This window comes from Neltuma alba, unplaced genomic scaffold (assembly GCF_004799145.2).
Source record: "Neltuma alba isolate B1F8T4 unplaced genomic scaffold, ASM479914v2 tig00011224_pilon, whole genome shotgun sequence".
Classification (NCBI taxonomy): domain Eukaryota; kingdom Viridiplantae; phylum Streptophyta; class Magnoliopsida; order Fabales; family Fabaceae; genus Neltuma; species Neltuma alba.
Window position 1 is genome coordinate 207,666 of NW_021635946.1, and position 14,393 is coordinate 222,058.

General features: G+C 32.9%; 1 protein-coding gene across 8 annotated transcripts; it reads left to right on the plus strand.

The window, feature by feature from the left end:
* Positions 1-1,193: 1,193 nt before the first annotated feature.
* Positions 1,194-2,993, plus strand: LOC114762592 (putative 4-hydroxy-4-methyl-2-oxoglutarate aldolase 3). 8 transcript variants are annotated; one of them, XM_028952095.1, is made up of 4 exons: positions 1,195-1,348; positions 1,566-1,595; positions 1,886-2,066; positions 2,161-2,993. In XM_028952095.1, the coding sequence occupies exons 3-4, from the start codon at positions 1,910-1,912 to the stop codon at positions 2,676-2,678; spliced, it is 675 nt and encodes a 224-aa protein (XP_028807928.1). In that variant the 5' UTR covers positions 1,195-1,348; positions 1,566-1,595; positions 1,886-1,909; the 3' UTR covers positions 2,679-2,993. The 8 variants fall into 8 exon arrangements, with proteins under 8 accessions (XP_028807933.1, XP_028807928.1, XP_028807930.1 ...); XM_028952097.1 differs by lacking the exon at positions 1,566-1,595 and having other exon boundaries at positions 1,877-2,066; XM_028952092.1 differs by lacking the exon at positions 1,566-1,595.
* The last annotated feature ends 11,400 nt before the right edge of the window (positions 2,994-14,393 follow it).

Sequence of the window (14,393 nt, forward strand, 5' to 3'; positions counted from 1 at the left end):
TTTCTCCAGCACGCTGCTTCATGCTCACCAAAACAAACACAAGCATCTATCTATTATATTTATTTATTTATTATTATTATTAAACTACACCAGTAAATGAAAAATTCCTGGCTTTTAAAATCAAGATTAATGATTATTCACGGAACCAAACTGCGTGAGAGTGTCTGACAAAGATTAAAGATCCAAGCTTCTCTCTCTCTCTCTCGCCCATATATCTGTAAAAGATTCCATCCATTTTCCGGTCCACCTCCATTACACCATCATCTCTGTTTTCCCCCTCCCCCTTCGGCTGTTCCCCATAATGTCCTTATCGCTCTTGCTTTTAATTATTTATTAATAATAATGCTATAAAAATATTAAATTTCTTTTGTAGCTATTCTCTTTCTTCTTCTTCCACAGCATAGTTATTTCATTTTGGTTGCATTTTGGGAGCGGCTTTCCTCCTCTACCCTTACGGTTCACTTCCCTTCCGCTACCCCAAACTGTGCCGTTTTGGGTTTTAAATGGGAGGCTGGTCTTTTTTCTTTTTTTCCAAATCAACATCTTTTACTTTGAAGTATTTTATAGTAATATCTAATATTTTAAAATATTTTTTAGTGCACCTAACACCCAAACATATTTTTTAATAGTATTCAGTATCTAGCGAGCTACATTCTAAACTTTTTTTTTTCAATAGCACACAATAACCTGAACTAATTTTTAGTGCATCAAATACTCTACATTATTTTCTTGTAATAACACCCTATTATCTTTTGTGTGCTACTAATAGAATACTGTATGTCCAACTTGTTAGATATTGGGTACTACTAAAAAGATATTTTAAAATGTTAACTGTACTAAAAATTATTTTAGAATGCTAGATGTTATTGAAAAATACTTTATAATGATGAATATTAGTTTAAAAAAAAAAGTGGTTCAGCCTTTATTTTTAAGATACTAGGTGCTACTAAAAAGTAATTCAGAGTGCAGTTTGCTAGATACTGGACACTGCTAAAAAAATATTTGACTGTCATTTGCGTTAAAAATTATTTAAAGATATTGAGTGTTACTTAAAAATAAATAAAAAAGTGGTCAGGCCTTCGCATTTTAACTTCCAAAACGACACAGTTTTGGGTAGAAGAGGGCAAGTGAACGGTAAGGGTAGAGGAGGAAAGCCGCTCCCATTTTGGGGATGTAAATTCGAAGGCGCAGGGGCATCTTTCACAGACCAAGAAGAAGGATACATCATACATTTACTTGCTTTTTTCCTCAGGTTTCCTCCTGAAATTGAGAGGAAAGGGAAGAAACAAAGCGACAATCAGTTTTTCTGGGTCTGGGTCGGGTCAGAGTCGGCTCTCTCGCTGCCCTGGTATGCTTCTCCCTCTGCCCTGCCTTGTTGATATTGTTTTTCTGAATCCTATTGCCTTCCACTCAGCAATTAATCATTTTGCCTTTTTTATTTATTAATTTATTAATTTTGGTTCCTTCTGTCTTGCACAATTTGTGTGTTGATGTAATATTGGGAATTCTCTCTCTTTCTCTCTCTCTCTTCCCCCCCCCTTTGCTCCTTGTTTCGGTATGAATAGATCTTAAATTTTTTCTCATTTCTCATCCAGGTAATCTACAGTCTCCTTAGCCCTTTTCTTTGTACTGCTTTGTGTTTTGAACCTCATCAATCATTTTCTTCTTGAACTGGTAAATTTACATCTCGCTGAATGTTACAGGTAACCTACACCTACCTAGCTTGAAATTAAAGTCTGAATCAATCTCTTGAGTAAGTTCCTTTGTTCATTTTCGGCTAATTGTTGCCCGTAATTTTGACGTACTTAAACACATTTATAACGCTTTCAAGTAATCTTGACCTCCCAAATCTTGTTGGCTCTGCCTATTATTGGGGTTGGGGCAGAGTATCCTTCAAATTGCAGCGCGCATGACTTTAGTTTGCAGAAGTACCATCACCAGATTCAGAAATTTAATTACTTCCATTTCATATCGTGGAAGCTTGACACCCAGCACGAGCATCCCCTTCCCACGCCCACACGTTTCACCTGCTTCAGTCTGTAACACCAATTATAGATTTGGTCAAGGTGAGTTTGGGTATTCCTCTTTCACGAAGCGTTATTTGTCAAATTTGCAGATCTGGAAACCATCTGAATGCATGCTTGATCGTGTGATTTGTAGTGAGCTGCAATAGAAATATGGCCTCTTTAGCAACTGCAGACATTTGTGATTCAAATGCAAAACATGTACCAACTGGTGAATTGCGTGTATTGCAACCAATTTTCCAGAGCTATGGTCAAAGGAAAGCATTCTCAGGTCCCATTGTGACATTGAAGGTCTTTGAGGACAATGTGTTGGTGAGGGAGCTTCTTGAAACAAAAGGGGAAGGAAGAGTTCTCGTGGTAGATGGAGGAGGAAGCACAAGATGTGCTTTGGTGGGTGGAAACTTGGGGCAAATAGCTCAAAACAATGGGTGGGCTGGCATTGTGGTGAATGGATGCATTAGAGATGTTGATGAGATCAATGGATGTGACATCGGTTTGAGAGCCTTGGCGACGAATCCACTGAAATCAAACAAGAAAAGAATAGGTGAAATGCATGTTTCTGTTTATATTGCAGGAGCTCTGATTCATGAAGGGGAATGGTTGTATGCTGATAATGATGGGATCCTTGTGTCCAAGACTGAGTTGTCTATCTGAATTCTGAAGCAGCGCCAACTTCTTCTCATAATGCTATTCAAATAAACAGGAGTGGAAAGAAATTATGCAATGGTCGTCATAGCCTTCATTCATTGGACTTTTATGGGTGGCCTATAAAAGTATTGATGTGTGTAATGTTATTGCATCTGAATTTGACAAAAGATTTAAGCTGCTTGTGTGTTTGTTGCATTTTATTTCTTTAGGCTGCTTGGTTATTCTTGCAGTTGCCTTTAATATTAATATATGCATTAAGCTGAACGGTAGAGCAATAATGAAAATTTTAAACACCCCTGTCAATTTTGAGACCGTTGGAAATACTTCCTTCAACCTCCTGATGATTTAAGCCCTTCAAGCTTTGAGCATTGCTATTGTTTTATTTATTGACCTTGTCTATAACAATCTCACATTAAATTCTGTATTTCTTTCCACATGCATATTTTTGTTCATCTAGAAACAACGCATCAGTGATTGAATGCTCACTTGTATGAATGAAGTTAACCAAGAAATGGATAGAGGGGCTTAAATTTGAAGGGGTATTTTTTAATCGCAGAATTAGGTTATGTGTGTGTGTGTTGGGGAGGGGGGTAGAATGTCAAATATAACTTCTTTTTTTTTGGCCATCCAAATATAACTTGTTAAAATAGGAATTTGTTATAAACTTGTATTTTATATTAATTAACATTGATTGAAAAATGTTGCTTTTTGCCAAAGGAAAAAAAACAAAAATAAAGAAAAATGTTGATGCGTGAAGGTAATATTTGGCTTTTTATTTTCCTGACTATCATTTTGCCAAATGTTGGATGACAAGCTGGATCCATCAGGAAATCATATTAAACATCTTTTCTCCTAATTGAGAAGGGTTTACGGTTTGGTTACAAACAAATTTGCGGTGCAAGTGAAATAACAAGTACATTGGAGTATAAAATAAAACTAACCACAAGTACGCTTTGTTACCCCAAAAAAACACAACAAGAAGTACATTTTCCCTTTGGGACAACCAATAAGTAAAATTGAATAGCCTTGAAACTTTCATCAACATGGACAGAAAAATATAAAAAGTAATGGTTTAATGCATAACCATCTGTACAAGTTTAAGTATCATTCCAGCATGGCAGCATCCAGTTAACTTCCAATTTTTTTAAGTAACAATTACATTTTTTTGGGACAACAACTGAATAGCCTTGAAACTTTCACCCACACGGAAAGGAAAATCAAAAGGGAATATTTACTTTCATGTTAAAAAAAAAAATCATCGGATCAGGAGAAGTTTTAAGAATAAATATCAGTAGCTTGTTAATTCACACAATTTTTTCCTAAAAAAATCTGAATATGCATCATATAATATATTGATTTCAAAACACTCGAAATATGACCTCAAAGGGAAACTTAATGGTAACTAAATAATTAATTTATAGAGATTAAAAAAATTATTTGAATGAATTATTTGCAAAAAAACGTGTTTGTTTTTCTTAAATACATCTTTTATTCTTATGTATTAAAAATAACTCTTTCAACAGAAAATTTTGTTAATATGTATAATTAGTCGGAAGGGTTTGACTAAATTATAAATTTTAGAGATAAAAAGAATTGAGATTTTATATTTATAATTAAATTAAAACTCTAGTAATGGGATAAAACAATGTCTGGTCCTTATAGTTTGCCTTCATTCTGATTTTAGTTTTTATAATTTCAAACATGTTCTGGTTTGTTAAGAGATAAAATATTTAATTTCTTATTAAAATATAGAAACTAATGTTTTCATGCTAAAGAAATTGAAAGGAACAAAAACTATTATTTGAATTGAAACTACAAATATCAAAACTAAAATGAGAATAAATTATAGACATCCAACATTATGTCAACCGTCTATTAATTCTTACATTTATCATTGGAGTGATTTTTTTTTTTTTTTCCAATCAAAGTTAGACCACAGTTGCATTATTCATGGAAATGCTCTTCTGATCAGTTTTCTGCCAAAACCCTGAAGTTTCAGAGGCCTATGATGAAGCTCATCAATTGATTGGAAGTTCTTTGAGAGCTCCGTACAATGAACTATGTGAACTTGTCTGTTTCACGAGGAGCCCTGTTCACGTAGACATTCCAATGTGCTCTGAAAACTCGAAGGTTGGACCCATACCATGAGTGGCTTCAAAGGGATACATTCCCCTTCACAGCAAAACATTAAGATAGGACACCAATATATATTATTTTTGGAAAAAAATGTTTCATCCAATCTGACCCAAAATTGGCTTCCCATTCAATGCATATTCAAATTAATATTAATAATTGATATTCAAAAAAATCATTTTGAAGTTACCTAACGATATTTTTTTTTTTTTAATTTTCAATTTAATACCTCTGTGTTCTTTCTCTCAATTAAATTTTTAATTTTATTCTATTCTTTACTTAGAGACTAAAAATGCTAATAGAAAAAAGTTACAAGAACTAATATTGCTAAAAAGTAAAGTTAAATGATTTAATTATGAGGAAAAAACACATAGATATCAAGTTAAAAATTGAGAGAAAATATAGGTACCTCTAATATAGTTTTTCCTTGATATTCCATTCAAATAATAATAATTAATAAATCAACATAAAATATGTAAAGAAACTATTAAATTTTGTACTATTCAAATTCAAAATCTATAAATAGCAGAATCTCTCTCTTGAACTTTGTGCAACTTTTTTTTTTAATTTTATGAGATATTTAGATGGAAACTGAATCATAATTTTATTTTATAGTATCTGAAATAAATATGTAAAAAGAATTTTATCTCAACTTATATAAAAACACTTTTTAAAAGTCCAGGTTTTTGAGTGACAATTATATTGTCTTTTAAAGTTTTTTTCTTCGCACCCGCCCTCCTTTACATATTAGTTATCAATACTTTTTTTTTCTTGCCGGAAAAAAGTGCTTTTTTTTTGGGGAATCCAAACACATTTGGTTAGGCTAGGTATAATTATGTTTTATTGCTTAATAGTCTTCACGGTCAACATATATGGTTAGGCTCAATTTGGGACATCTCTTCATATTTTTCTTTAGTCCTCTCTAGATCTTCCAAAACTCACTATAACACATCGAATTTTAGGGCTTATGCATGTAATATATATATATATATATATATATATTACTTTGAGCATTATAAATAAAGGCCAAGATAAAATTTTATTCTGATTAAATTAGGGACTCATGATGCGAGATATATATTTTTATCTCCAATCCTTAATATAAGAATTAATTGACTAATTTGAGTAGATTAAGAAAGTTTTTTAAATTAGTTATTTGTAATAAATAAGTGTTGTCTTCCCTAAAATACCCTTACTAATAATCTGTACTAGCTAGAACTAAGGAAAAAAAATCGAACCAAATCAACTGGTTCAACCGGAAAATTGGTGAACCGGTTTGGTTTAATTGGTGGACTGGTGGGTCAATAGAACCAGTAAAAAACCGGTTCAATTGGTGAGAACAACTATTAAACCAGTAACCCCTGGTTCGGTGGGTTACTTGATTTATATTTTTTTGCCTGCTAGAAAGCCCAAAACAACGCTGTTTTTATTATATAAAAAAAACCCACTTTTTCTCTTTTCTCGTTGAATTCCCCCTTGGTTTCCCTCTGGCTCGTGCAGCTCTCCTCCCTCCCTCAAACCAAAATTGCCTCCTCTAAAATCCCTGGTCCTTAGCATCGCTAACGACATTATGGTCTACAGCAAAGCTCCTTGTTCGGCCGTTCCCTAACCTTGCAATGGCATTGCAATCGCATTGCAAGTCTGAGTCTCCCTCAACCTCACCACCTCCTACCTCGCCTTTGTAACTCGCATTCACAAAAGGCAAAACCGAAAGTAGCAAGTCTCCACCTCGCAGTCACATCGCAAGTCTGAGGCTTTGAGCTCGCAAGTCTCCCTCAACCTCACCACGTCTTGCTTGGCCTTCACCACTCGCATTCGCAGTTCACAGAAGGAAAAATCAAAAGTGGCAGGTCTCCCTCAAATCCCGATCAATATTGTCCCTTCAGTGCATTGAGTTGTGTGTAAGCTCGAAACTTTTCTCTTTCAGCTAGATTGTGTTTTTAGGATTAAAGAGCTACCTTTGTTCCTTCTTTCTCTCTGGCTGTCGAAAGATTTGGGAAGGGAGGAGATGAAAATTTTCTATTTGATTTTTGGACACTTGAAGTAGGAGAGGAAAGTAGTTGATGAATTTTTTTTTTGTTGAAATAATATAGATTTTGTTTCCTTTGGAGATTGGATTAAATTGAGCTTGAAATCAAAGAACCTCCAAAACTGTATGTTTCATATGTTTCAAGTATTAATTGGTAATCTTCTGGTCAAGAAAAAAGTATTGATTAATAATCAATATGATATTTTTTGATTTGAAAATTCAGGACCATATATATAGATACATATGTAGGAGTTGGGGCTGTTATCTCTTTTATATTCATGTTTGTAACTTGAAGCATTTTATCATGACTGACATATCGGTGTATGATAGATAAACTGATACCGGATTAAATTGATTTTATATGGATTTTGTTTCCTTTCAAAGAGGTAGAAATGATGGATATTTCAAATAATCAAAGTTCTAGAAATGATAATGTCACTCCTAATACTGAATCTTCCACTCCTAATACCGAACTTCCACTCCTCCTACACCCATTTCTTCATAACGTGCAAAAAATGATACTGCATGGGCACACGTTGCTTACAAGAAAGAAGGGACACAAAATGTATATGCTTGCCTTTTTTGTGATAATAGTTATAGAGGAGATGGGATAAATAGGATGAAACAATATTTCACTAGTATCACTGGTCAAATACCTTCTTGTAAAACAGTTTCGCATGATGTACGTCATAGAATGACAAAATCTTTGAAAGAGTGTTTAAAGAAAAAAGCTATTGAAAATATAGAAGAGAAAATTGAAGAAACCCATGTTGATTCATCGATCATCATGAGTAGTGCAAAAAAGAGAGAAGCTATTGGGAGTACGGACAATTATTTTGCCCCTCGCACAACTCCTGATTGGCAACCTGGTATTAAAAGTACATTAGCAACTAAAGAAGCAAAACACAATGTGAAGATGTTGATTGCTGAATAGGTTATTGTGAGCTGCATTCCATTTAAACCATTTGATTGTCCTTTATTTCAAAAAGTTGTGGATGGTATTACTTCAATTGGGCCTACATTTGAAGCCCCTAGTACTTATGATTTCAAAACCAATTTGCTAAGTGATTGAAGAAAAGAATGTTAGTTGCTTATTGGTAGCCATCGGGCTAAATGGACAAACAGTGACTGCATACTCATGGCTGATGAATGGACTGATTTTAGGCAACATACTTTGATAAATTTCTTAGTATATTTTATACACGGTATGATATTTGTGAAGTCTGTTGATACATTAGATCTAGTCAAAGATGCTAAAATTTTGTTTACGCTATTCTGTAAAGTCATTAAGTGGATTGGTCCTAAGAATATTGTTCATGTAGTGACTGACAATGCATCAAACTACGTAGCATGTGGCAGGTCGATTATGGAAAAGTATAAAAATATTTATTGGTCACATTATGCTGCTCATTATTTGAATCTTGTATTGAAAGACTTTTTCTGCATGCCTCATGTGTCAAACCTTGCATCAAAGGCATCAAAGGTACTATCTTTGCATATAATCATATGGTTTTCTTATCATGGCTGAGGAGAAGACCGAGTTGCAAAGAAATTATGCATCCTAGTGCCATAAGATTTGCTACCATATTTATTATATTGCATAGCATATATATGCATAAAAATGATTTGCAGGCTCTAGTCATTGACAAGCATTTTGTGGACAATAGATTATCAAAGACTGAAGCAAGAAAAATTTTAGTGCAATCATATTAGATAACTGGTTTTGAAATGACTGTTATCAAGTTATGAAGATCGTATCTCCTCATAAATTATTGAGAATTGTGGACTCAGATGAGAAGCCTTCATTGCCTTATGTTTATGATGAAGGCATTTGAAGCACAAAAATGGTAATTAAGAAGATGTTCAAGAAGAACAAGGATCTGTATAAACCTTACATAAGAATCATTCAAACTCAATGGGACAGACATCTAAAGACCAATATTCATGCAGCATTGTTTTTGTTGAACCTTGCAATTACATATGGTCTAGACTGTCCTAGCAAGTCAAAGTTAATGATGGCTTTGATTGATGTGGTGAAGTCTTACTCAGACAAAAATGTTGATGGCTTCCTATTAATGAAACAAGCAACTACTTATTATGAAGACAAGGAATCTTTTAGTAGATCCTCATGTCAAAAGGCTGCACAAAAACTAGAGCCTTATAAGTATTATATTCATGGTTATTCACTAATTCTATATAATATTGGATACTAAATGTATTTTATTATGTAGATGAATGGTGGATATATTATGGTTGTTTAATTCTAGAATTGCAGCGTGTTGTAATACATATTCTTAGTTAAATTTGTGCTTTTTTTGGTTGTAAGAGGAATTAGAGCTTATTTGAAAGAATTCATATGAAAAGAAAAAACAGATTGGGACATAAAAGACTAAATGATTTGGTTTTCACCGACTATAATCTGCGATTGAAGCATACGTAATCTTGAAAATAGTGAATACTTTTAGTTTGTTATTTTAATTGATTTATATTTATTTGAAATTTTATTTGTCATTGTAACACCTTATGTTTATACCAATTAACTTGCCTTGCGGAAGCATTTGAAATCACTTTTGAAGACTACAAGTTATGAAAAATCAAGTTTGAAAATTTTCTTTTACGGATTATTATTTATTGTAACCCAAAAATGTGGCAAACTTTGAAAATTCATAACTAATTGTAGAAAAATCGAAATCGAGTGATTCCAAGTTCTATGGAAAGCTCTTTGGATAAAATTTTGAGAGAAAATAGTTTATGGACTAACTGCCTTAAAATTCAAGCCCAGTTTTTCTTGAAAAAGTTACTGTTCATATGGTTATTTTTTCCATTTTCCACTTATTTTAGCCCAACTTTGGAAAGGCATAACTTCTTGTGTGGTTATCAGATTCAGGTAAACCAACTCTTATCTTAAAGAGAAAAATCCCATCTATTTGCTCACCGAATCTCATGGCTATACTCACTCGATTGCTTAATTTGACTTTGGTCAAAGTTTAGGTCCATAATATTGACTTTTATCCCCCTTGGAAGGATAAATTGTCTTACTTGACCAATTACTTGCATACTAATTCTCCTACCATATAATCATGCATATTGGACAACACTAGCATGCTTTCACATATTAACACATAAGCTAGCATATATCCATAACTTAAAACCTTAAAGCATACTCTTAATTACATTCATCCAATATAAGGTTTTTCTTCATTCTTTTTCTTCTTCTTGAGGCAAATTTAACTTTCCACTATGGCTACTTCTTTTCCTTTGCTCTTGGAGGTTGAAGACCTTAGGGTTTGTTAAGTATGGGGGTAAGATTCTTGGAAATCTTAGTAGCACATTGCATACATTACTATGGTTACACATCACAATATAATTCAAGCTACATGCATACATACATACTTGAGTATTATGTACTTGCCATGGAAAAACATAACATCATAACATAACATATCATCTCAACCTTGCATAAACCAAGGTATACATGCATGGAGGCATCATGGCATAACATCATAACACATAGCAATGAACATACAATGTATAGTAACTCTAACAAGCAATGGAATGCAAAAGCTACCTTGTTGGCTTTCATATTAATTTTATGAAAATCCAATTCCTTCCCATTGAACTTGACTTGGCCAAACCATAGGGATAAATAGGTTCAAAATTTTGCTTCCAATATCCCTTTCTTGGTATATATCTACACTAAATCATCATTTAAACTCATTAGAAGCATCAAATTGAATTGAAACATCTTCCCTCCTACATTTCTCAATTTGGCCGAACCATATATATAATTATAAGGAAAAGAATTCTCAACAAAACTAACATGTAATCACTAAATCCTTAACCTCTAACCATGCTTAATCTTAACCATACTTCATCTAAATCATTCCCTATCATTTTGATAAAATTTGGGTAGCACTTCCCCTTAGGAAAATGACTTTCCATCATTATTAAAATAACACAAAACCCACATATCATTATTATACTTGAAATAGGAGAGTTGTAGAAGCTTACCTTGCTTCCAAATGACTTTCTCTCACTAGAAATCTTCTCTTTCTCTCTCTAAACGAAAATTTGCAAGAGGTTTCCTATTTGAAGGGCTTCACACAAAATGAACATGTGGGAGGGGGTATTTATAGGCTTTCTTTTTCATTAATTCCACATTTGCCCTTCTTGCATAAGACTTAATCTTAGCCCTCCAATTTTTACCTCTTTCCACATGTACAAATCTTAGGCTATGTGACTTAATATGTCGACACTTAGATGGTGAGTCACTAGGGCTTATGTCATCTTTCTTATCCATTAAGATTAATTAGGCTTTAACCAAGGTTAACTCTCTTAATTCCTTGATTAACTTGGCTAATTACCCTTCTAGAAACTTTTGACTTTTCAAAGATAGATGGTTAAATCCTAGCCATCCAATGAACCATGTTTGCCACATGTCACGATCCTACGGAAGATGACTTAACCATAATCATTTTACTTATCCCTAATTAAATTTTAATCTAACTTGATTTAGTATTTTCTTTTCTTTTTTCTTTTTATTTTCTTTTTTCCTTTCTTAGCCAATTTGGGTGTGACATGTGTCCTTGACATTTTGTCAGAAATTTTACCACCCCGGTTGTCCTGACAGTCTACTGAGTAGTAATATAATATTGGTTTATTTTATTTGATAGCCGAAAAATTCTAGTATCTCAGAATTCTTATATCAGATCACCATTAATTATATCTCAGTAAAGGAAACTTTCTTGATTAATTTCATAATTTTTCTCCCCATATAACTCTTTAAATTGCCGTTTCCGTAAAAACAAACAATCTACCGATATTAATTTAGTTTTAAATTCAATTAAAGCTAACCTCCTTATCATTTAGGATTGGAAATAATTTTATAAATCTCCATAATTCCTAAATAAATTTCTTTTAATTTTTCATAATTTTTTGAGATCTCTAGGTATTTTTAATAATTGATATTGGCCAATAAAAGGCACATATATGGCGCCACCTTAGAGGAGTAGAGGGAAAAAAAATAGTCAACACTATTGACCAATTAGTCACATAGTAGAAATTTTGCTCTATCGGGTAGATAGAGAACTGTCTAACACTTACCAGTATTGCATTCTAATTTTTCTATTGCCCATAAAATATCTTCTGGTGACTCATATGATGACTCATCACCCTCATAAATGAAGCACATGGGAAAGAAGAAGAGAATTCAAGTTGAACTTGTCTTCCTCAAAATATTTGAGATATTTTCTAACTTTGCCTCCTAATTAAAAGACATTAATTATTTAACATTTGACTGGAGCATTTTATCCAATCCTGAACTCCAAAAATTCATCTATTTATATCATAAAATTTGTTTAATTCAGTAGCAAATCTATGAATTTTCTCATATCATAACTCAGACCATAAGTATTTCTTTTTAAATTTCCCATACCAAACCCATAAACTGCAGTTTTGGCCTTAAAAAATATTAAAGCCATTCTGCTGGCCTTTTAGGATTGAGACTAATTTTATAAATTCTATAGCCTCTTAGATCATACATCCCTATTTTACCATAATTTTTTGAGATTTCCTTATGACTCAAACAATTAAATCTACCTCTACATCTCAAACTGAGCCATAAACTTATAAATTCCTTTTAAGTCAACTCAAGGGCATTTTCATCATTTCTCCTCATATACAGGTCTTAAAATGTCATTTTTCATTTTCTGGAATTTTCTAGAATTTTTTGGGTATTACTTCCATTTTTACCCATTCCTAGCCCGAAACTTTTCAAAATTACGGTTTTGCCCTTGGTCAAGTAAACTTCATAAATCACCCTATTATGGCCTCTATCATAACCTTTGGTCTGAACTAACCTCTTTTCTCATTTCTGGGCCTTGAGACTTCACTGGAGCCTCTAACTTTCTTTACATTTTAGTTTCTAGAACTTTCTCTATTTACAGTTTAATCCCTGCAACCCTTCAACATTCCTTTTACATTTTTGGGACTCCTGCTTATAGGGATTTAGTAGCCTACTTATCTTAGGCTAATCCGTGTATTCTTAGGCCTAAAACTTGGGGTGTGACAGTAATTAAAGGAGTACATTGAAGAAAAGCAAAAGTTATGATCCAATTGAATATGAAAACATTGATATGGTGGATTTTTGGGTGGCTGAAGAAGATCCCATTCCGGAGTTTGATGATAGAGATGTGACTACATTTGAAATTGTCCTTAACAATGAGGGCATTGTAAATTCAACAACTCTTGAAAGGGCTAATGAAGATTTATATATATAATTAATACTCTATTCTTATACAAATATGTAATTATTTGCATAATCATTAATATTGATCATAGTGTTACATAGGTGATAGAGATATGAACATTGCTGACCCTCCACCTTTACAAGATGATGTTATTGCTCCTGCTTTTCCTCGTCCAGTTGTTGACATCTCAGTCCATGCTAATGATCTTAGCAATGATTTTGATTTTCCATAGTGAAGATATACATTTCATTAATGTTTGCTTGGTACTATTAAACATTTAAACTATCTTTGGAGCTTCTCATCTTTTTTTTAGTGATTATTATTTATGATTTTTGTTTTATTTTAATATTGTGAATTAAATTATATTATTTTAATATGACCGGTTCGACCCCGATCCGACCTCGGTCTGACCAGTAACCCTTGACTCACTGCTTTAACTGGTTTAATTCCCCGTTCGGTTTTTTATTCCTTGGCTAGAACTACTGTTTGATAGAACATTTAACATGTGCAACTACTATAAGGACTACTTTAAAAAAATAAATAAATATGAGAGACAAAATTAATTAGGGTCTTATATTTAAATCTTAATTAAATATCAAACTAACTCTTATATTAAAGACTCAAGGTGATATTTGATTGTGGGACTAGCCCAACTGTCATGTGGGTATTGCATATAATAGAAAGATTAAATCTAATATAAATATTAAAACAAAAGTATAATTATGGAGGAAAATTTTCTACATTATTATCTGTATAGTGAAATATTATATATAAATATAGAGAGAGAGAGAGAGAGGGGATAACGGATTGCCACTAGAAACCGGAAATCCGAGGTGCGTGCGATGTGAATTAGATGGAAAGGAATGAGAATAGAGTGGTTAGGCTAAGATAAATATGAAATGGCAATCTGTGGTTAAGCTTAAGAGTTTAATCTGACATCCCAGGACAGCTTTACACATAATTAAACTTAACCAAAACAGATAACTATTAACTCGCCCCTCTTTCTCCAACACGCTGCTTCATTCTCACACAAACAAACACAAGCATCTATCTATTATATTTATAAATTAAATTATTATAAATACTTACATACTTGTACGCGACAATTAATGTATTATTATTATTTATTAAACAAAACCAGTAAGTGACAAATTACTGGCTTTTAAAATCAAAATTAATGATTATTCACGGAACCAAACTGCGTGCGAGTGTCTGAAAAAGATTAAAGATCCAAGCTTTTCTCTCTCTCTCTCTCCCTCCCATATATCTGTCAAAGATTCCATCCATTTTCTGGTCCACCTCCATTACACA

Bases quoted from the DNA above. Each gene is read 5' to 3' on its own strand.
- LOC114762592 (XM_028952095.1), top strand. From the start codon at position 1,910: ATGACTTTAGTTTGCAGAAGTACCATCACCAGATTCAGAAATTTAATT. The intron at 2,067-2,160 runs GTGAGTTTGGGT...TGTGATTTGTAG, and splicing joins CAATTATAGATTTGGTCAAG to TGAGCTGCAATAGAAATATG.